Consider the following 24,570-nt stretch of genomic DNA (forward strand, 5'->3'; position numbering starts at 1 on the left):
TTTCTAACACTCCCTGCGATTCTGGATGGTACGCAGTTGATTTCAATTGTTTTATTCCTAAGCTATCCATAACTTCTTTGAATAACTTTGAAGTAAAATTCGTTCCTTGATCCGACTGAATTTCTGTGGGTAGTCCATATCTAGTAAAGAATTTAAGTAACTCCTCCACAATCCTTTTTGCTGTAATATTGTGTACTGGAATGGCCTCTGGAAACCTGGTAAACACATGCATTACAGTCAAAAGATATTGATTCCCACTTTTTGTTTTAGGAAGCGGTCCTACACAATCGATTAAGACCCTGTAAAAGATTCCTCAAATGCTGGAATGGATATTAAGGGCGCTGGTTTAATCACTGCTTGAGGTTTCCCTATCACTTGACATGTGTGACATGATTGACAAAATTCAACTACATCTTTATGTAGTCCAGGCCAATAAAAATGTTTCTGGATTTTAGCTTGAGTTTTCCTTATTCACAAATGACCTCCCACTGGTACCTCATGTGCAACTCGTAACACCTCCTTTCTATACCCTACCGGCAATACTACTTGATGAACTTCTGCCCACGTTTCATCCGCCTGCATATGTACAGGTCTCCATTTTCACGGTAATAACAATCTGGTATACTCTCAGATTCCTCTTCTCTATATGCTTTCTGATATATCCGTTTTATTTCTACATCTTTCTGTTGTGACACCGCCAATTTTCCTGAACTAAAAAATCCGCCTCATCCTCCACCTGTTCTTGTTCTTTTTCAACCATCTGAACAAAATATTTTCTGATAATTGCACTTCAACTTCATCTTCACTCTTTGATTTCTCCTCTTGGCTTCACCTGTGACTTTGTGACCTTGTTACTACACAATCCAGAAAAATCCCAGCATATTCGTCCTTCAACACTTCAGTTGACTGATTTTCCACTGGCTTATCAACCACAGTAGGCATCACTCCCACCTGTGATCCAGCTATATCATTACCCAAGATAAACTGTATTCCTGGACAAGATAGTTTATCTATTACTCCGACTACCACTTCACCACTCTTCACTGGAATTTCCAACCTTACTTTATATGATGGAACGCTACTCCTTTCACCCTGAATTCCACATATCACCACCTTTTCTAGCAACATTCTTCCCAAACTGCATAATTCCTCATCTCTTACCAATAAAAATTGACTAGCCCCTGTATCTCTTAAAATTGTGACTTCTTTACCTGCTCCTCCTGATACACATGAGTAAACTTTACCCACACAAGTAAATTCTTTAAAGACATCTGGCACCTTCTTAACAATTACTTCTTGAACAGGCTGTACAATTGTTTACACCTCCTTCGCTTCCCTTGGGCTTTCCTTTACCACTCTAACAAACCCCACTGTCTTATCCTGTTTTACCACATCAGCCTTCCCAGTGCTTTTCTCAACCACCAACACTGTGACTTTACATGGCCTCGTTTATTACAATGAAAACATCTGAAACTTTTCATTCCTTTTCCACCCTCCTCGATTTCTTTTTTAATCTGAGGTACACTCTCTTTATTGTCTCCCATCAGATCACCTTTACCTTTACCACTTGAGTATTTCTCATGTCCCCAGTTTCTATCCCTCACCGGCTGAAACTGATGTTGGAAACCAATCTTTGATTTATGAACTAATTCATAATCATCTGCCATTTCCGCTGTTAATCTCGCAGTTTTAACCCTCTGTTATCCACATGAGTTCTCACTGCATCAGGAATTGAATTTTTAAACTCCTCCAAAAGTATAATTTCTCTGAGAGCTTCATACGTTTGGTCTATTTTCAAAGCCCTTATCCACCTATCAAAATTATTCTGTTTGAGACTCCATGTATGTTTGACCAAATTCTTTCCTTAAATTTCTAAACCTTTGTCTGTAAGCTTCAGGCACTAGCTCATATGCACTTAAGATGGATTTCTTCACCTCCTTATACGTTCCAGATACCTCCTCTGGTAGTGATGCAAACACTTCACTAGCTCTACCTACCAGCTTTGTTTGAATCAGTAACACCCACATGTCCTGTAGCCATTTCATTTGTTTAGTTACCTTCCCAAATGAAGTGAAAAAGGCTTCCAATTCCTTCTCGACAAACCTTGGCAATGCTTGGACATATTTAAATCCATTCCCACCAAGCCTTCGACTATGACGTTCTTTCTCACTATCCTCATCACTATCATCCAACTGTACGTTTCCCTTTACGTCTGCCAATTTTAACTGATTGTCATGTTTCATGGCCATTTTCTGAAGTTCAAACTCCCTCTCTTTATTTTTTTCCCTGATCTGTATCTCCCTTTCTTTTTCTTTTTGTTCTGCTAGGGCTATTCTTTCCTTTCTCCTTACTTCTCTCTCCTTTTCTTTTTCCTCTCTCTCTCTTTCTCTTTCTTTTTCCTCTCTCTCTTTCTCTTTCTTTTTCCTCTCTCCCACTCTCGTACTCAAGCCGCTTTAATTCTTTCTCATGTTCCATTTGTTAAATTTGCAACTGAATTTTTGCCATTTCCAATGAGTCAAACTCTATCTCAGGCAACTTTAAATGCTTAACCACTGCCATAATTACCTCATCTTTTCGCATTTTGTCAGGTAATGTTAACTGCAATGTTCTTGCTAAGTCTAACAGTCTGCTTTTCATTTCTGTCCGTAAAGTACTACGTGTGACATTCTCCACCCCCAAAAACTTCTGAGCCTCTGAAAGAGCCATTGTTCACAACACTCTCCCCACTTAAACTAAAATACCACACCGGAAAATGAACAATCCTTCACTGTCTTTAAGTTCACAAAAGCCAATCCGCTAGACTTTTATCCCCCTCAAGCCCCCAATTGTTATGGGCGAGGTGTTTTCAGAACCCAAAAATGTATCATGGAGTTCAACCAACATCTCCCTTTAATGTATTTGTTGCTTTTCCTAGCACACGGCTTGTTCCCTAGGTCTGGGGTTACAATTATGGACATGTGGGTTTTTAAACACAAAACAATGTTTATTCCATGAACTCAACTTAACATCTTCAATAAACATTGTATCTCTTAACACCCCTTACTTCAAAGATAACTCAGAAAATATTGCAACAGTAAATAATTCCTCAAAATGTTCCTTCAAACTTCCAAGAGACTTAACACCTTTAAACAGAATCACATTAAACTATTATGAGTTTAAATCACCCAAATGATCCAGAGATAGTCTTACATGGCAGAGATCCAGCTCACTGCAAACACAGACACTCCCAAGCTCTTTTCCTCCAAACTGCAGCTCTCTGGAAACACACAGACACACACCAGCTCTTTTTCAAAACTGAAAAAATGGCTGATCTAAAGCCCAGCTCCACCCAATCTCTGACAGCACTGTTTTCTTAAAGGTACATTGCTTAAATATCCATGTCTTAAAGGTACTTTCACATGACAATGTGCTTTCTTGCCTGTCAGCCACATTGCCGATTCTTCTTTAGTGTTACGGGTGCTACCCGGTCGACACACTGTATCCTCTGTTCTTCTTTTCTTCCCTTTCCTTCTCATAGGAGGGATCCTGTGACTGCATCTCTTTTTCTTTTTTGCAGCCACCTTCCGGCTCGCGTCCTTTTCAAAGTATGCATATGCAAACTGATCAGGCGCATGCGCAGGACGGCGAGTATCTGTTTCGTGTTTTTTTCTTACCCGCACCTGTGCAAAATGGCTACCTGCTGCAGTGCGATTTATTTTAAGCTGCGTCACAGAGGCAATGGCGCGACCACATTGCTGAAGTTCCTGCCTTTTTCATGGGATCTGAGTTCAGCATATTTATTGGTCACTTGCTTTACAGAGGCTTTACGGAGGTTGATGGCTTCTTCTAAAGTTAAGTTGGTTTTCTTGGTAAACAAGACCGCATTTGCTCTTCATATATGCCAAACACAATTTGGTCATGCAGGATTGATTCAATAATTGATGAAAAATTGCAGGATTGTGCTCGGAGCCTCAAATCAGTTAGAAAAGAGTCAGAAGATTCCCCTTTTAGCTGCACCCTTTTTTAACATCGCACTCTACATGTTCAGGCCTGCAGTGTGAGTTGACCTCATAACTTGCCACTCAGAGGCAACAATGCTACCAGTTGAGCCAAGCTTGATGAGGTGGAAAGAAATAGGATAAACTGAAAGTCTGAAGGAAAACCAGGCCATAAAAGGCCAGTTAATTTCTGAAAAAAATAGTTAAAATTCCAGTGCTATGCTTCCTCAAAAATTTCTAAATAATAATTTACAACCAATAGTTTGATAATATGAGACGTTGGTTTGCTTTAACTTGCCTTTTGAAAGTTATGCCATGTGAAACCCCTGCAGACATCATCTGTTGACGGAAGCGCAGGAAGTTGACGGTAGCTGGGCGGGTCCTTAGCGGTCATTGACTTTGGCAGTTGTGCTTGCTGAACAAGGACGTGGCACCGATCAGTCTGTGGCTGTACCGGTTGATTGATTGGAGTCCTATTGTCCTGGGGAAATGGGCCATTGAAATGTGAACTAGCGGGGGTTTCGGTCAGGTCTGGTTTCCTGTGTTTTAGATACACATAGGTGTGTATCTGTCTGAGTCCTGGGTTGGCCATAATTCCCATGGTCCCTGGCAGGTGGCCATCTTAGATGGCTACAGCTTCACTTCAGTTTCTTAAGACAGCCGTGTGCCTGCTTGTATGAACATCTCTACCACACAAGCAGCTGCCACAGCTCAGACAAGAAGGCATAAGGGTCCCTCAATGAAGACCCCTTATGTGACTCCCTGGGAAGACCAGGGGTAGGACCACATTGCCCATCACAGACACCTCCTTTTGCGGCCACTGGCTCCTCATTTGGGCAGGAGAGATTGCGAGGATTGAAGCTTTGCAGAGCAAGGAGCGGGTGTAAGTTTCTGATGGGGTCAGGGCTGCAGTGTCAAGTCAAAGTCCTGGAAGGGGGTTGTGGGGGTTGAAGTAAAAAACTCACCACTATTCTTAGAATTCCCCCTATACCAAAAAGGGTCAATAAGACATTCTAAATGGGGAACAGGGATTCTCACTCCCTAACACCTATGCAGACGTAGGTGGGTGCTATTCGGGACAATCTTTATTTTCAGGTTATTCCCCGGTATAACCCATATCTTCATAGAAGAATTTTATCTACTTACCACTTAGTAGCATTGATCCTGGGTCCCGCATTGCTAAGTAAGTAAAGTAGACTTTGTAATAACCAATGTTTCAGGTTAAAACTTTCATGTTATTTTATAATTATGTTTTTCCTTTTAAAAGATGCAATCACTGCCTTTACAGAAAAGTAAAAGGTTCTTGCTTCAGGATTCTCCTGGTTAGTTGAAAATACCTTCAGGTCCACCTTGACAATCTCTCTTCTTTAGCTTTTGGTCTTCCTCAGATGGATTCGCTGTTCTGCTCGGTTTCTGTGCTCTATCCTTCCCATGACTGAGGGCAGCTATGAGAGCTGACTCTGCTGGCTGTCCCCGTTTTAAGGGTTTATAATCTCCTTCTAGCAGTTAAGTTTATATGACATTATCGTAAAGCAACTTTATTTTACTCTTGATTGTACAAGGTACCTTTAATCTGAATTATTTCTAACACGACTATGTATTCATGTTGAGCATGACTTCAGCTCATCAAACTCTGCTTACATTGTTTCCCTTGTGATGTTCAAAAGTGATTTGATCCCAGAGTGGTGTTACATCTGGTTCCTGTCACTTCTAAAGTTGCTTTAATACCAAATATTGCCCTTAGCTTGTCAGAACTCTGACTCCGATTTGGGGTTAACCTGTGTTCTCATGGACATGTTGTCCCCAGCTTCCCATATTCACCTGGTGTCAGCAGAATTTCACACCTAAACATTTGTCACCCAATTCAACTGAAGATCCTAGCAATTCTTTTTTAGCTGCTTACTAAAATAATTAACGTCAAAGAAGGTGCAAAATATTGCTTTTTTCCATATAACTAAAAGTTCAATATGCTGTGACTTAAAAGACATGCATCAGTTTTGCAGCTTGAATAGTCACAAGCTGTTTTCTTAACGCCTGTTTAATAAAGGCTATCTGCATTTCAAAACCGTCTTTTGCAGCTCCTGTTAACCCTTCGTGGGATTTTTCCCTACATTCACTCATGTACCTTAGGTCAGGTATTGCCAGACTTCCATGTTTCAAACGACATATTTTCCCATTTTTACTGTTACACCCCGTCTTGGCATTTGAAACATAACGATATCTTTCGATCAATTATCCCTCCATCCCGCCGGGGTCCCAGGTTCAATCCTGGCTCTGGGTCACTGTCCAAGTGGAGTTTGCACATTCTCCCCGTGTTTGTGTGGGTTTCGCCCCCACAACCCAAAGATGTGCAGGCTAGGTGGATTGGCCACACTAAATTGCCCCTTAATTGGAAAAAATTAATTGGGTACTCTAAATTTTTTTTTTTTAAATTATCCCCCCCCCATCCAATTGCTCCTGTTAACCCCATCCAATTGCTCCTGACTAACATATATCCCTGATCTTTGTATGTACATGTCGTGATTTTAAATTGTGCACCGAAATCAATTGTAAATTTATCCATATCTCAGACCAGTGTCGATAGACACTTTTTTCGTTCTTTCCTCAAGTCCAATCATCGTGAACCATTGCTGTAGCTGCTCAGGAATGTAACTCAATGGCTATATCCATGTGTTCGACTACCTCCAAAGCATTTTACTTCCTTGCGGTAGCAGCACCGTAGAAGCTTCCTCATGTCCCTTAGAAACAGCACACAACTCAGTCCATCAGTAACCAAAAAGGTCTTTTGTCCATCACTGGCTGTCTAGCGTCCCATTTTTCCGTCATTCAAATTGCTTTCCGTTTCTCATTGGAATGGTAAATTATGACATCATATACTATCCACTGATTCCCTTGCTTCATCAATTTAAAAGGTTCAATCGATTCTGCTTCTATTCCTGACTCTTATTGATGTCTAACATTGTTCTGAACCTTGTACGTCTCCCAGCCCTGGTTTACATGAGATAATAACTTTCTGCCAAGTTTCCTTCAAATACCTTTCTTCTGTTATCTTTTCTCTTACAACATGAAGTGCATATTTGCCATTAGAACATTTGCAACATAATAAGCCAACAGTTGTCGCAAAACCACCCCTAGGGCATCAATACACACATTTAATACATTCAACTTTTAGGGTTACAACCCAATTGAATCCTCTTTCATCACATCGAACCATCACTTTTTCTTCTTCCAAATAAATTTTGAATTCTCCCTATTGTTAAATACACAGTCAAAAAAAAAGTCTTATCTTAGCACATTGCTCATTACCTAACCACACAAATTGTTTGTGTGTTACAACTTTACATATTTTCAGCAGTTATCACAATTTCAACACTAAAAGATAAAGTACAATATCGACACATCCCTTCGTGGCTCTATCCGAGTGCATTATGAGCCAGCATTTGGGACCAATAGTTATTGCATACAAAATATGGCATGTTAACAACATCAATATTATTTGTGATGTTGCGTGCAGTTAAATCAAGAAAACACACTAGACTACCACTATTATATTTTGTTTATTTATCCCATGTTTACCCCCTCTATTAAAACATTCACACAGTTTAGAAAATTCCTCACCCTTGGTGATTGCTTATCAAGTTCTTGAACGGCACACATACCCCCATTATCATACATACAGAAATCCTCGTGCTGGTTCATCTTATGCTATGGCTTGCCTACTTTCTCAATCTCTATTTAACTCTGTCAGATTCTGTTCTGCTCCTTTTGGCTAGAAGCTTATCAATTGTATCTGTAGACCTCACTCTTCTCTTTATCATGAGTTATGGTCCAACATCATCTAATCCTATCCTAATTGTTGTATCACTCAACTATCTGCCACCTATTTTAATTTAGTGCGCTTTAAACCTCCCTCTTACTAAAATAAACTACAAAATTCCAGCATTCATTCCTTATCAATTGGACATCTCTATGCCAAGCTATGTTAAGTCCCTTTCTCATACATATATCACAATCTCTGACAATATCCATGACATTTCTTCCTTAATAACTATTACAGCTCTCCAGTGCAATATTATTTGCTGCATTGGTTATAAATTTCCCGCCGTGGCATCAAGCTGCAAATTTTTTTAAACTATTGTCATTTAGCATGTGGGGGGTCCTGATCAGTCGCTAGTGTCTGCCGAGACCCTTAATAACTCCACCGCGTAGTACGTGGCCCGTGGAGACCGCAGATCATCCATCAGTTGATGTCCAGGACACATATCCAGTTAGAGATGTGTGACCGAAGGTTTCACTGCTCTGTAATAATTTGATATTTTGATTTGTTTCTAACCCGTAAAGTTTTCCTCCGGGCTCTGTCATTTAATTCTATCAAATATGTAGACAATTGTATCATTTTTCGTTCTTTCTGTTGAGTAATTTTATTGTAACATTTGCAACATAAGTTTTGACTTAATTTAAAAATTCCCAATTTCCAGAGCAGTGCAGCGACTATTACTCCTACTTGTGGTTTTGTTTTGTAACGCATTTCCTATCTTAACTTGCCCTTTCTTGGGGTCCCATTGAGTATCGTTAGTTTTCCCTGAATACAGTCTAAAAATCTTTAATTTATCTGATACGTATTCCAGGCTGCTTGTAAGTGCTCCCCACATTTTAACCCATTAGCCTACTCCTAGTCCTAGCTTTTTCCCTTCATTTTCATACTTGATCCTTATTTTTCTCTGGAGTGTAATCCTCTTTCTTCGTCCGAACAAGTATGTCTGTATTATTTTTTCCATCTGAAAAATCAAATGGACAGGTGAAGGGTGGAGAGGGTCCTATTCTTTAATTTGTATATTCTATTTTTGTTTGGATACTCCAGAAATGAAATGAAATGAAATGAAATGAAAATCACTCATTGTCACAAGTAGGCTTCAATGAAGTTACTGTGAAAAGCCCCTAGTCGCCACATTCCGGCGCCTGTTCGGGGAGGCTGTTACGGGAATTGAACCGTGCTGCTGGCCTGCCTTGATCTGCTTTAAAAGCCAGCTATTTAGCCCTGTGCTAAACAGCCCCTAGAAATGCCCTCTCCAGGACTTCCGGATTTCCTTTACCATCATTTCTTTTCTTTTTCTTTTTTAACTGGTTTGTTTTCCTTATCATTTATGTACATCATACAATTAAGGCCTGTTAAGCCTCCTCCTTCTGTCATTGCACCCCTGAGTGAGATTCAACGAATCTCAAACTCCTCCTCTTTTGCTCGCTCAGTGGTCCAATCTGGTCAAAACTTTACCCTGATACATTTTGGGTATTGCTGCTGCTTTTACTTCAATTTTTTTATTTTTTATTATGACCAGATCTTTATGAAAGGTGAGTTCCGAACATGACATTTTAACTTTATCATCTGTCTTATCAATGCTGCTAACGGGTTTTAATTCACTGTCTTCCCACTCTACTTCATTACATAATAATAGTGAGTGCAGTAATCCCCTGACCCTCATAACCAAACATTCCTTTTTCCCTTGTCCAATTGGTTTGGGGATATGACCTATCCTGTGGCATGGCATCATTGTGGTGATTCAGTCTCTAAACACTGTTAAGCTAATTTTACGTCCTCGGGTCATCCCAACATCTTTTAAACTATGCACTCCCTCACTAATTGGGACTATAAATTTGTCACTTCTCCACAATCCTGCACATCCTTTCAGAATTACATCGTCGTCAGCTAGGTTTTCTCTGCAGTAATTACAATTTGTCATTATCATACCATCCCATATTCAATTACACCTCCCAGGGTCAAAATCTGTCTTGTGGTCACAAACTTTAATCATTAGTGTTGCCTGATATTTTACAAAACAATCGTGGCAAAACTGAATTCCCCACAATTTCCCTGGGAGCCGCAGCATTTCCCCATCTCTGTTGTTCCAAATGCAGTATCAAATCGCCTGAATACTCTGTATCTGCCATTCTCCTAAGTTTCATATGACTACTCCCTGCCCAAACAATTGGGCTACAAAATGCACTACATCCTCGACACAATGTTTCCTAATGTTCACAATGAATCATTTAAAACTGAGGTCCATTAATAACAGCCCTTGATCTATCATCCCATATTCTCAATTCCTTACTGATTAAGTTTCTTCATTTGCTGCCGATGGGTTGCCTATGGATTATCATAACCCCTCTGTTATTATTCAATTGGGTCAGATGTTTCAGTTCTGATACAATTTATTTTGCTCCAGACGCCATACTTCTCCAATTCAACTGTATGTTTACCCAGATTCTGAACGATCTTGTCTTTACCTTTTACAGCTTCACTGATTACTTTGCCTGTGGTTTTAGTTGGTAGCTTCATCCAAACTTCTTCTGTGATATCAATTTGTTTTAATATCCTAATTTTTCCTGCATCTATTTTTATTAAATCTTTCCTTGCCATCAGATTCTCATTTCCTGATACTGCAAGTAATTCTCCTAATCTAATTTCTGGTCTAATATCCTTATTCCCTAAAGCTTCTTCTACCATCTATTTAACATTCTAAACATCATTTTTCCTGCTTCTGAATACCTTGTGATCATCGGGCACTAAGACCCTGGTGTAGCTGTGCCATGTCAATTTCAACACATTAGTTTCAAAGTAATTTACTGCAAGCAGCTCTGACTGTTCCCGAGTAAAAACTTGTTTTTGTGTTTAGGCTAAGACCAATTTAGTTCTGAACATACTGATTTACTACCTCATAATACTGATCACATTTCTGCCTGCCATTTATAACTTCTAATTGATGTGAAACTCGGTTTTGCAAAATACAACATTTTAAAAACTACAAACACCAAAGGAAATTCTCAAGCCTTAGTAAACATACACACACTCATTCATCCACTCAGATCTTGGATCTCTACTCTGTAAGGCTTCACAAATCCTTATTAAACTCATTTATCCACTGAGATCTTGGACCTCTATTCTGTAGGGTTTTAGATAATCTAACAAAAATTGAGACCGTCCCGTTCTGATAAGTCTCTCTTATCCAGGTTTTTTTTTGCCTCTATTAACCTTTTCCACTCTTGTTTAATTGCTTCAACTCTCTTGACCGTGTTTCAGAGCAAGAGCATTATTCTAATTGCTATTTTTTGGATTTCTAACTTCTGTTCCTGGTTGTCCATTTCAGGTCGACTCTGAAATTAAGATATAAGTACCCTTTCTGGGCCCTATCCAAGGGTACAAAGGCACTACCTTCCTGTTTTAGTTAAGGGTTGATTGGTTATTGGTCTCTAAAGATTTCTAGGCGTCCCAATTTCTCTAGGCTTTCCCTCACAATTTGCCTCACTGTAAGGATGATTTATTTTTTGTCCTCCTTTTGCCAGTAATGGATGCAAGATTTTTAGTGCTGTCGCCAAGATGTCTTGCAGACTTTTTCTCAGGGTCAGTACCTTCTAGTCTACTGATTTTCACACAGAGCCTGAGTTTTATGACCCCCCAATCCACAGAATATCCTTACAAAAGCCAATCACACATGACTTTCCAAACTAAACTCGGCAGGTAAAGTTTGACTCACACATAGACTAGAAACTTCTAATATTCTAGCCTTTGTGCCGGTTAGAAACCTCTAATATTCTAACCATTGTTTGGGAACTAGAAACTTCTAATATTCTAGCCCCTGTGTTGGTTAGAAACTTCTGATATTCTAGCCTCGCTTTACCTAGAAGCTTCTAATATTCTAGGCCTCCACGCTGGGCGCCATGAAGTAAAAAACTCACCACTATTCTTAGAATTCCCCCTATATCAAAAAGGGTCAATAAGAAATTCTAAATGGTGAACAGGGATTCTCACTCCCTGACTCCTATGCAGATTTAGGTGGGTGCTATTCGGGTCAATCTATATTTTCAAGTTATCCCCTGGGATAACCCATATCTTCATAGAATAATTTTATCTACTTACCACTTAGTAGCATCGGTCCTGGGTCCCACATTGCTAAGTAAGTAAAGTAGACTTTGTAATAACCAGGTTTCAGGTTAAAACTTTCAAGTTATTTTGTTATTATGTTTTTTTCTTTTAAAAGATGCAATCACTGTCTTTACAGAAAAGTAAAAAGATCTTGCTTCTGGATTCTCCTGGTTGGTTGAAAAGACCTTCAGGTCCACCTTGACAATCTCTCTTCTTTAGCTTTTGGTCTTCCTCAGATGGATTACTGTTCCACTCGGTTTCTGTGCTCTATCCTTCCCAGGACCGAGGGCAGCTATGAGAGCTGACTCCCTCATCTTTAGCTTTAGGTCTTCCTCAGATGGATTCGCTGTTCCGCTCGGTTTCTGTGCTCTATCCTTCCCATGACCGAGGGCAGCTATGAGAGCTGACTCTGCTGGCTTTCCCTGTTTTAAGGATTTATATTCTCCTTCTACCAGTTATTAAGTTCATATGACATTATCGTAAAGTAACTTTATTTTACTCTTGATTGTACAAGGTACCTTTAATCTGAATTATTTCTAACACGACTATGTATTCATGTTGAGCATGACTTCAGCTCATCGAACTCTGATTACATTGTTTCCCTTGTGATGTTCAAAAGTGCTTTGATCCCAGAGTGGTGTTACATCTGGTTCCTGTCACTTCTAAAGTTGCTTTAATACCAAATATTGCCCTTAGCTTGTCAGAACTCTGACTCCGATTTGGGGTTAACCTGTGTTCTCATGGACATGTTGTCCCCAGCTTCCCATATTCACCTGGTGTCAGCAGAATTTCACACCTAAACATTTGTCACCCAATTCAACTGCAGATCCTAGCAATTCTATTTTAGCTGCTTACTAAAATGATTAACTTCAAAGAAGGTGCAAAATATTGCTTTTTTCCACATAACCATAAGTTCAATGTGCTGTGACTTAAAAGACATGCATCAGTTTTGCAGCTTGAATAGTCACAAGCTGTTTTCTTAACACCTGTTTAATAAAGGCTATCTGCATTTCAAAACCTTCTTTTGCAGCTGCTGTTAACCCTTTGTTGGATTTTTACCTGCATTCTCTCACCTACCTTAGGTCAGGTATTGCCAGACTTCCATGTTTCAAATGACATATTTTCCCATTTTTACTTTTACAGGGTGGGGGTGAGGGGAATGGGGCTACAAATAGTTGTTAAAGTCCCAGGTTGTTTAGTGGCTGCCCTGCTGTTTGGAGTGTTGCTACTTCACAGGGGAACGTGACGTGATGTTCAATCCTGATCATCCACCTGGCATCCTTCTTCACCTCCAAGAGCACCTCTGTTCTCTCACATTCCTGCTAGCCTTGAGCCTCCTGTCAACGGTCATCATCAATGAGAACCAGCTTTCCCCCAGGTTCAATATCCAAGCATGGTTCTGGGGAAGAGGCAGTCATAGGCAGGGCATGAGCCTCGCGACAATGGGGCTGCACAAGGCTGTCCACTGTCACCAGAACATGAGACTCACCATGACTGATGGAGTGAAGGGAAAGGTCACCCGACCAGAGGCTGTGGGTGAACATGAGGGGACATGGGGCAGTGTAAGTAACCGTGCAAGCTCGCTATTGTGGCCAGCAACTCATGATGAGAGCCGGCCAGCAAAGTACCCTATGCTAGCGATGCTCTGCCTCCGATGGGCCGAGCTCCAGATGGCATGGTCCACATGCGGTCTCAATGGTTGTGAGCCTGGCATGGCGGCTGTGGAGAGGGAGAGAGGGTATACAGACAGTGTCCAGCATTGCCATACTTCGCCGACAGTCGTGCCGCTGGCTTGGGGGCTTCTGCCAGGGCTGGGGGGAGTAGTGGGGGGTGGCCAGGAGGTGGGCTGAGAGGCCGGGGTGGACGGGTACGCAGCCCAGCACAACCGGTGCCATCTTTTGGGGCGCGATCGGTGCGTGTGTGGGAGATCTGTGGTCTACGCGCGGCTGCAGCTGTCAGCCTTGTGCATGTCCAGCATAGACACGGCGATTCTCCCACTGTTTTACAAGTGTTCCGTAGGTGTTTCGCGCAGTGCCGGTGCCAACCCCACACCGGTAGCGAAATCTGCACGGATGTGGCGTCGAATTTTCTGTCGTGGAACTCCACAGATCCTCCGTTGGCGTCAGCACTTAGACGCGCTGTGAACATCTATGACTCTATAGACAGTTACATGGGCAGGGTGGTGATAGTGGGATATGGGCCAAAGTGGGACTAGCTTAGTGACAGAAACTGGGAGGCATGGACAAGTTGGGCCGAAATCCCTGCCAAGTGTTGATGCTGGCGTAAACTCCAGAATGGTGCACGCCGGTGTCAACGGGCCTCCTGGCCCAGCAATTCATGGCCGTTCAAGGGGCTAGCACATCTCCATGCCGGCGCATGCGCATGGTTGCCGACTCCACGCCAGCGCAGAGCAACATGTCGGGGAACTTACAGCGGGCCGCGCGGAAGGAGGTAGGCCCTCTTCAGATCGCGGCTGCCCGCCGATCGAAAGCCCCCGATCGCGGCCTGGACCCCGCGAAGGCCCCCCGGAGTCAGATCCCCCCACCTCCCCACCAGGACGGCCATAGCGGCCGCGGGTCTGAGCTCCCGCCAGGTGGTACCAGGTTGAAACCACGGCGGCGGGACTCGGCGGGAGTTCGGCCCATCACCCGCGGAGAATCGCCGCGGGGGCCTATTTCAGCAGCACCCGACCGGCGCCGCGGCAACCGCGCGTGCGCAATTGCCGCTGATTATCCCGGCGTCGAAGCGGCGTGGTGGGATCTCCTCTGCTCCCGCCAATTTTCCAACCTGCCGTGGGCTCGGAGAATCCCGCCCATAGTCTTTCTCACCTGTTATCTTGTCATTTTGTGATAAACTGAGCGTTAAAGTCTTTATTAGTGTTGAATTATATTTGATGCATGAAGTAATTACAAAAAATATGTCTGTGTAATCTTTCCACAGCTTCATGCTATCCTGATTCTTGCAGTGGTCATGGAGAATGTGTGGAAACTATTGGTTACTATAAATGTAACTGCCATGAAGGATTTTATGGAGACAATTGTGAAAAAGGTGAGCCCTTTGTACAATGTTTTGAAAGAAGGCATAAACAAGTTTTGAAAACATGAACATAAAATACACACAATCAGGCTAAGAACAGAATGTGTAAATACAGAACTGCAACGACCTGAGATAATAGCATAACTGGTGGGAATTGCAAAATTAACTGCTGAATACTAGTTGGGTTTGCATGTGGTGCATTATGAAGTGATCTGGACTTTTATGAAGCTGGTAGCCTCACCAGATTGTGGTCAGATGCAGGTATATAAGCACGTAATGATATAATAACGTTATTGGTACATATTAGCATAAATTCACCATTTTGCTGTTGTTTCTTTTATCTACCCTTTTTAACTGGGGATTTAAGACAGCCACTTTTGAGTTCTATCAATTGTGAGAGACCAGATAGGGTTGCTGTCACTTTTGGTCCTGGTTGCAGCTTTTCTCTTGTTTCTTTGATTTGTTCAAATGGCGAGAACAACTTTTGGAAAAAATATTCCACCCTCAATTGGATTTAGCCACCCTCGAAATAATAATCGCTTATTGTCACATGTTGGCTTCAATGAAGTTACTGTGAAGGGGTGGGGGTTTGGATTTTGGAGGTGAAATAGGGAGGCGCAAAGCAGGGGTATGTGTTTAATAGGGGTGGGGGAGTGCCCCAATATGCACAAGGAATCCCCGCCCCCAAAAGGATATACCACCCCTCCCTCCTGTCATAGAATCATAGAATTTACAGTGCAGAAGGAGGCCATTCGGCCCATCGAGTCTGCACCGGCTCTTTGAAAGCGCACTCTACCCAAACCCAAACCTCTACCCTATCCCCGTAACCCAGTAACCCCACCCAACACTAAGGGCAATTTTAGACACTAAGGGCAATTTAGCATGGCCAATCCACCTAACCTGCACATCTTTGGACTGTGTGAAGTAACTGGAGCACCCGGAGGGAACCCACGCACATACGGGGAGAACGTGCAGACTCCGCACAGACAGTGACCCAAGCCGGGAATCAAACCTGGGACCCTGGAGCTGTGGAGCAATTGTGCTAACCACCATGCTACTGTGCTACCGTCAGCTTCCACTCTCACCCACATTCCAATTTCCAGCATATTATGGCAGTGGAGGCAGATTGAGGCCCTAAAGTGACCATTAATAGGCCACTTAAATGTCTCAATTGGCCTAAGGGTTAGTAGACTATTGGGCATCTTACCATTTCTCGTATTATGGAGGTCGGGTTGGGGTAGGTGGGAAGGTGATGGGCTACTGACACACCAGGCAGAATCTTAGGCTATTTTGTCTGATTGTCGGTTTCAGTAAGGAAACCCGCATGTAGCTCTCCAGCTGCACAGCCAAGTTTTCTCTCCAGATTCTGTGGCACTCTGTGCGCAGAGACTTTGGGGGGGTGGTTTCTGCTGCCACGCTGGTGGGCCGGGCCTGATAGAGCTGGCAATGAAATGAAATGAAATGAAAATGGCTTATTGTCACAAATAGGCTTCAAATGAAGTTACTGTGAAAAGCCCCTGGTCGCCACATTCCGTCGCCTGTTCGGGGAGGCTGGTACGGGAATTGAACCGTGCTGCTGGCTGCCTTAGTCTTCTTTCAAAGCCAGCGATTTAGCCCTGTGCTAAACAGCCCCTATATTTTCATATGTCCAGTCGCCATGATCTTCTTCGTGGGAGTACTGGCATTGCTGAGATGGCAAGAATTACCAGCCAATCAGATTAGCCAGCAGTTCGCAAGGACAAGACTTCTTTGCGCTGAGGGGTGGTCCCATTCTCTGCTTATTAAGACCGCCCCAAGTTAACGCTGTGAGGCAACCTTATTTAAAATGGGTTGGTTTGTGAGCGACTTTTCTAATGGAGAGGTGGGGGGGGGGGGGGGGGGTGGATACGCCCCTCATAAAATTCAGCTCATGGTGCACAGTGTGGATTCCATATAGCTATAAGGACCATAGTGTTGTTTCCATTTTTGCAATTCCACCTTTCCTTTCTCTTTTGATATATTTTGGGGGTTGAAGTTATTATTCCCATGAGTTATTTTTAATTCTACAAACAATTTTTTGTATAAATTTTTTTTTAAATGTAGGTGCTGGAAATAAAACAAAACCTAGTGGAACTATACAGCAGGCCAGCCAGTATCTGTGAAGATAAAGTACATCAATATTTCAGACTTGATACCTTGTCTCATATCTGAACACTCAAGATATTAAGCTGCTTCCTACCTTTGCAGATTTTGACTGACCTGTTCTGTATTTCCAGTATTTACTGTTTTGTTTCAATGTAAATTTAAGAGATAACTATGAAATAGCTGTAGTGATATGTATATATGCTGGTATACAAAGAGTTAACAACCACATCATAGTGTAAGACAACCATTAGATGGCAGCACTAGATTCATGGATACATATGGGATCTCAAAGGATCTTGGTCCTCTTCGAACCAGGAGTGACTAGATAGCAGTTAGAGAGAGAGTTATAGCATAGTTAGTACTTGTAGTTAAATATAGTTAATACTTATTCTGATTTACTTTATCACCAGTCATAGTTCTGTAAGAGTGAACAATCTCATTAGTATTTAATTTGTTATTCATTAAACCTATTTTGCTTTGAATTGAAGATTGGTAGTTTCTTTGAAATCGAACCATCAGACCATTCTGGAAGTAAAGTAAAGAGTAACAACATATTAAAGCAAGTAATGTAACAATAGCTAGCACATTTTTAGAAGAGAAATATACATTTGGTGTACATTTAATATATGTACTGTGTTTCATAGCTCTTTCTAATCCTTCTCTCTCAAATAATGTTGATATTATTATTTTTAGTGATTAAGTGCATGAGACTGGAGGCATCTGACCGAGGCCTTATGAATTGTTCCCACCCTTACGGAAATTTCAGTTACAATTCATTATGCGACTTTAACTGTGTAGAAGGATATGAAATACCTGAAAAGAAGACGCTTAAATGTACAGCTTCAGCAGATTGGACAGATCCTCTTCCACAGTGCAAAGGTACACAACAAAGGTTCATGTTTTGAATATTTACTCTGGACAGTCTTTGCTGCATCAAGGAACACTGCTGCATATAAATAGCAAAAGGCCATGAAATATGGCAACAGTGCAGCCCAATCATTCTCTTCTGAGATTATTGTGGAATATTTTCTTTGTTAAAGCACATTACTGGAGCACAACAGAGGGACATTTTCCTCACAAGAAAACTGTACACCCCTAGCCTGGGCATTCTTGATGCTAATTTGGAAACCCTGTTCCATTCTCCACTATAGTATTCCTCACTGGAAGCCTAAAGGGATCACAATTCCTTCTTTAGTAAGAATTCTTTGAAAGATACCAAGTAGTGCTTAATTGCTGAACTCTCTGTGCCAACACTGTTTGATATTTGCGTATAACTTTCAGTCAAGCAATGCATGTGGTTGGAAGTTCCCAGTAAGGATGTTATGAAGTGCTTCGGTCCACTTGGACGCTTCAGTTACAACTCAACCTGCACCTTTGGCTGTAGAGAAGGGTACGTTGTGCATGGATCAGACAGAGTCCAATGTCTAGCCTCTGGCCAATGGACAGACCGGACCCCCACCTGCAAAGGTATGCCTTTATTTTATAATACAGCCATTTTAATCTTCCTAAAAAGGGAATTCATTGTTACTTTGCCATTTTTCAAGGAAAGAATTTCCTGAAAAGCATTCACGTTTTTCTGTTGCAGTCCAGGTGTGTGAAACCTTGACATTGCCTGACTATGGCAACATGAGTTGCACCCACCCCATTGCAGACTTCCATTACAACTCAACTTGTGACTTTAGCTGCAATGAAGGATTTACATTAAATGGACTGAGCAGGATCCAATGTAAAGTTTCTGGACAGTGGACAGCACAAAAGCCAACATGTGAAGGTACTGTGTGAGTAGAAGCGTTTTAGCTTTGATCTGTCTGTAGTGAAAGATACCTGTGAATGGTTACATGACACCAAACTAATTGAAGGACAATATTGGAAATAGGAAATAAAAAAAGATACAGTAGAAGTGATGGGAACTCACATCCTGTTTCTCAGATTCTGAGTGTATTTGCTTTGAATCCGTTTCTGGTCTTTCATTTTCCCACCAGCAACATTTGGTTATCTTGCCCAAGAGATTGTTCTTCATGTTTTAACACTGATTTTGAGTACTGGCAAGGTATTTGACTCTATGAGATTCAAAGCCCATTTCTGGCAGCTGTATCTGCCTGAGCTCTAAAATCTCATATTTCCTGTGAGATTCACTTCCTGCTTCCTTGACCCACCAAAATCAATTTCCTTTCCTGCCTGCCATGTCAACACGTCTCTCTCTTCAGGCACTGTCCTCTCTCATTCAAATCTGCCATAGAATCCCTACAGTGCAGAAGGAGGCCATTCGGCCCATTGAGTCTGCACCGACCCTTCAAAAGAGCACCCAACCTAAGCCCAGGCCCCTTCCCTATTCCTGCAACCTCACCCGAAGGGGCAATTTAGCATGGCTAATCCACCTAACCTGCACATCTTTGGATTGTGGGAGGAAATCAAAGCACCCTAAAGAAGCCCGCGCACACACGGCGAGAATGTGGAACCCCACACAGTCACCCGAAGTCGGAATCGAACCCGGGTCTCTGGCGCTGTGAGGTAGCAGCGCTAACTACTATGCCACCCTGCCGCCCTCATCAGCTCTTTCATGACTGCCCTTTCAAATGACCACTCCAAATTCTTTTTCCTCTCCAATGTTCTGGAGCGTGTTGTCACCGCCCATATCCATGACCACCATTCCCAGAGCTTCACGTTTGAATCTCTCCATCTGATTTCTGTTCCTACCATAATATCAACAAAAACACAAATGACATCCTTTGTTTCTGTGACAAAGATAAAGGGCGAGATCCAATGGCAACGGTGCTCCCGAAAAGAAGCTCGCCGTGGTGCAGGGCGGCTGATAAAAGCCGGGAAACCCCGCTCCCAGGATCTACCCAGCTCGCAATGTCTCACGAGATCCAGCACGATTTTGCGAGACATTGCAATGTAAATCCCACCCATTGTGGGCGGGATCTCTTTTTGGTAAATCTGCATATTAGAGCAAGACAGCCTTACTCTAATGTGCAGATTCCCAAGGTACCTGAGGCTTTGGGATTCATCTTTTGTGACTTGGAGACCTTAGGCGAGCGCCATTCAGCACTGGTCCCCACAAACGGGGATCTGACGGAATGGCATTGTGGGGGTCTCCTAGGGAATTGGAGGCCCCCAGCTGCATGCCCTTTGGGCAGGGTAGTGCCCTGGCCCTGTTGGTGCCAGCCTCACACCCTGGCAGTTTTGTGACGCTGCACAGCTGGCATTGGCACTGCCAGTTGGCACTGTGAAGGTGCCAAGTGGCATTTTGTATATGAGTGTGATTTGGTCTGGGGTGCCATGGATGGGTGTGGTGGGGGCTGCTGGGGACCCTCGCATAATGCGTTCAGGCTGGGGCGGGGGGTAGGTTCAGGGATTGGGATGCCATTCATATTCCTGGAATTCCGGCGAGCGGAGCTCCCATTGTACAAAATGGGGCTATGTGCAGCTTTGGCCGCGCATTCCCCGCTGAGGCCCCTTATTCAATGCAAGATGTGTTTGAATAGACATGTGTTTCTCGGCACTGCAAGCACCAGGAAAAACGTGGCTAAACATGCTCACTGTGAGACTTCATTCCCATTTAGTTCAATCGAGCCCACCTACCTCTTCTTGTCATTCATCACCTGTCTGCAGCTTTAGACATGGTTGACCACATCATCCTCCTCGAACATTGACCAGCTGGGTGATCTGCAATTGCCTGCTCCTTTATATTTGTTGATGGAATGGGCATGTTGCTGCCATGGCCAACATTTATTGGTGATCGCAAATTGCACTTTAGCAGATGGTGACGAGTTACTTTCACGAGCTGCTGCAGTTCATTTGGTGTCCGATGTGGTTTGACCCAGAAGGAATATCAATATAGGGCCAAGTCAGAATGGTGTGTGGCTTGGAGGGAACATGGTGGTAATAGTGTTCCCATGCATCTGCTGCCTTTATCCTTCTAAATGGTAGAGGTTCATGGATTTGGAAAATCTGCCAAGGAAGTCAGATGTGTTGGATAGGGTTGTGATCAAGTGAACTGCTTTGTCCTGAATCATATCAAGCTTTTTGAGAATGGTTAAAGCTGCAATCAATCAGGCAAGTGGAGAGCATTCCATCTCACTCCAGATTTGTGCCTTGAAGATCGTGGGCAGGTTTTGGGGAATAAGGGGTGAGTTACTCGCTGTAGAATACCCAGCCTCTGACTTGTTCGAGCAACAGTATTAATGTGGCTCGTCAGGTTAAGTTTCTGGTTAATGGTAACCCCAAAGATGTTCATGGTGGAAACTCTGTAATGGTATTGCTGTTCAATACCAACGGCTAAACTATCTCTTCTCCCTTTTCTATTATGTCATAGCCAGAGGATTATTTGCAATATTTTCACTTCCTGTTCCGAATACTGTTAACTCTTCTACAAAAACAGAAAATACTGGACAACTGCAGCAGGTCTGACAACGTCTGGGGAGAGAGAAGGGAGCTAACATTTTGAGTCTGGATGACGCTTTGTCAAAGCTATTAACTCTAGTGTTTACCAAGGATCCATCTTTGGTCTCCTTCTGTTTCTCATCTACACGCTGCCCCTTTGTGACATCACCTGAAAATGAAACTTTAGTTTTTCACATGTACACCGATGACCGCCACCTCATCACCATCTCACTTGGCTCATTCCAATGTCTCTAACTTATGCTTGCTGACATCCAAAAATGGATGTGCAAAAATTTCCTTCAACCAAATATCAGGAAAGCAGAAGTCATTGCTTCCAGTCCTGACACAAAACCCATTCCCTAACTCACTGACTTTCTCCCTCCCGCAGAAATTGTCTCAGGCTGAACCAGACAATTTCAACCTACTTGTCATATTTGAAGCTAAGACGAGCTTCTGACCAAAAGGGCGACAGGGTGGCCCAGTGGTTAGCACTGCTGCCTCACAGCGGCAGGGATCCCGGTTCAATTCTGGCTCTGGGTGACTGTCTGTGTGGAGTTTGCACTTTGTCCCCAGGTCTGTGTGGGTTTCCTCTGGGTACTCCGGCTTCCTCATGTACAGGTTAGGTGGATTGGCCTTGGTCAACGTGTGGGGTTACGGGGATAAAGTGGGGGAGGGGCCTAGGCAGAGTGCTCTTTCAGAGGGTTGCTGCAGACTTGAGGGATCAAATGGCCTCCTTTTGCAGTCACTAAATAGTCTATTTTCACCTCCATAATATCACTTGACTTTGCCCCTGTTTCAGCTCATTTGTTACTGAAACCTTCACCCGTGCCTTTGCTACCTCTAAACTTGACTATTCCAACGCACCTTGTGTAAATTTGAGATCATCTAAAACCCTGCTGCTTTACCTTGTACCAAGTCACATTCTCCCTTCATCCCTGGCTACATTGACCTACTGACCTACTTTGATTTCAAAATTCTCATCCTCATTTTAAAATCCCTTCATGGCTCTATCTTTGTAATCTCCTCCAGCCTTAAAATCAGATAAGATAATAATAATATTATTGTCACAAGTAGGCTTACATTAACACTGCAATGAAGTTACTGTGAAAAGCCCCTAGTCGCCACATTCCAGCACCTGTTCGAGTACACAGAGGGAGAATTCAGAATGTCCAAATTACCTAACAGCACCTTCTTTCGGGTCTTGTGGGAGGAAACTGGAGCACCCGGAGGAAACACACACAGACACGGGGAGAACGTGCAGACTCCGCACAGACACGGACCCAAACCAGGAATCAAACCTGCGACCCTGGCGCTGTGAAGCAACAGTGCTAACCACTATGCGACCGTGCTGCCCAGTTTCTGTGCTCCTACAATTCCTGAGGATCCCCGAATTTTAACTTTCCACCATTGAAGGCAGTTCCTTCAGTTGAGAGGCCTGAGCTCTAGAATTCCCATTCCTAAACCTCTCTTCATCTCATGCATCCTTTAGGATGCTCCTGACTCTATGACCCAGTTTTGGTTATATGCCGTAAGGTCTCCTTATGTAGATTCATAATAAATAATTTTTATAGTGCTAATTTGAAGCACCGTGGGATGTTTTACTACATTATCTGTGCTTTATAAATACAAGTTGCTTTGTTGATGACACCTCTCTCATTTCTGTCAACCCCATGATCACTGCTGTGCTATGTTGTGTTATACATTAAGCTAAGAATGAACTAGAATGTTTTTCAGTCAAATATCAGAAAGACAGAAACCACCATTATTGAACTCCACCATAAGCTATGATGGTGTCTTGATACTGATTCTATTCCCTTCATTACTTTGTCTGGTTTAAACAGATTGTGGGAAACTTCAGCATCCTGTTGAACCTAGCTGAGCTTCAAACTGCATGTGCTCTCCATCATCAACATCACTTACTATTACCTCTATAACATTAATCAGGTCTGGCCTCCACCAGCCCGATCACGAGGGAAAACCTTGGTTGGGATATTCCGGTCCTTCCCGCCAGCAAGATCTTCTGGTCCTGTTGAAGTCAACTGAGAATTGAATGACTCACTGCATCGGTCATGGAGAAACCTGACGCAGTGGAGCCAGGAATTCCAGCCCTTATGTCAGCTCCAGACTCAATTTTCAAATGTCCATCTTACTGGTCTATCATTCCTCATGCTCCAAAATTCAACTGTTGAATCTGCAGGAGGCAGAACGAATAGACAAAAGTAGAAATTACAGAACACGGTTTATTTTGATGCAATTACAATACTCCCCCACTCCCCTCAGGGTCTCCTTCCCCGACCTGCAGTTAGGCCGGGATGGCGTGCAGGCGCCAACCTCGCGGCTTCAGGCGGCGTATATCGACCGGGGAGTAACGTTTACGTGACGAGAGTCTGGGCAGTGACGGCAACGCTGGCATGGCCACAAGAGCCGGCACGGGCACCTCCAGTGGTGGCAGAATGTCCATCGCGGTTTCCGAGACGGAGCTAAGTATTTCTTCGTCTGGCATCTCAGTATCCCCAGAAATCACCGCTGAATCCTCGGCAACCGGCGGAGCCAACAGGAGTGCCGGGGCAGTGGTGGAGACGAGACGTCCGAATCAACGGCCTGTACGGTGGGAGTATCCGCACGCGGCTTCGGAGCATGTGGCGTTTAGACCCACGGCCCTGTTTTGTATTTGGTAAGAAACAGGACCTGTTTTTGCCAACGTGACACCTGGGATCCAAGCGGCCCCTCTGCCGAAGTTCCAGACGTCTACTGCGTCTCCCAGTGTGAACTCACACAATGGCCTGTGGTGACCCGTGTCTGCCTCGGTTCGGCCCTGAACACGGCGGACCTGTCCGCCAAAATCCGGAAGAACGAGACTCAAACGGGTGCGGAGGTGGCGACCCACCAACATCTTGGCTGGTGCGATGCCAGTCATGGCATACGGGGTTGTCTGTTTGCAGAATAAAGAACAGGATCCCGATGTTTGTTTATTCATGCCGAGCTTAAAAGTTTGCACTGCCCACTCAGCCAACCCATTCGAAGCTGGGTAGTATGGGGCGGTCCTCACGTGACCCCGCTGGCAGACATGAATACAGCAAATTCCGCACTCGTAAATGTTGTAACATTATCCGAGACGAGCACTTCGGA

The 24,570-nt window shown here is 43.3% G+C and overlaps 1 protein-coding gene across 1 annotated transcript in view; it reads left to right on the forward strand.

Moving 5' to 3' along the window:
• Window positions 1–24,570, forward strand: part of LOC140427352 (sushi, von Willebrand factor type A, EGF and pentraxin domain-containing protein 1-like) — a 151,976-nt gene that overhangs the window by 25,992 nt on the left and 101,414 nt on the right. Inside the window, exons 4-7 of the mRNA XM_072512902.1 lie at window positions 14,836–14,943; window positions 17,749–17,934; window positions 18,337–18,522; window positions 18,641–18,826. Of these exons, the coding sequence (XP_072369003.1) occupies window positions 14,836–14,943; window positions 17,749–17,934; window positions 18,337–18,522; window positions 18,641–18,826 (666 nt within the window). The remainder of the gene's footprint in view (window positions 1–14,835; window positions 14,944–17,748; window positions 17,935–18,336; window positions 18,523–18,640; window positions 18,827–24,570) is intronic.

The sequence above is a fragment of the Scyliorhinus torazame genome, chromosome 7 (assembly GCF_047496885.1).
Source record: "Scyliorhinus torazame isolate Kashiwa2021f chromosome 7, sScyTor2.1, whole genome shotgun sequence".
NCBI lineage: Eukaryota > Metazoa > Chordata > Chondrichthyes > Carcharhiniformes > Scyliorhinidae > Scyliorhinus > Scyliorhinus torazame.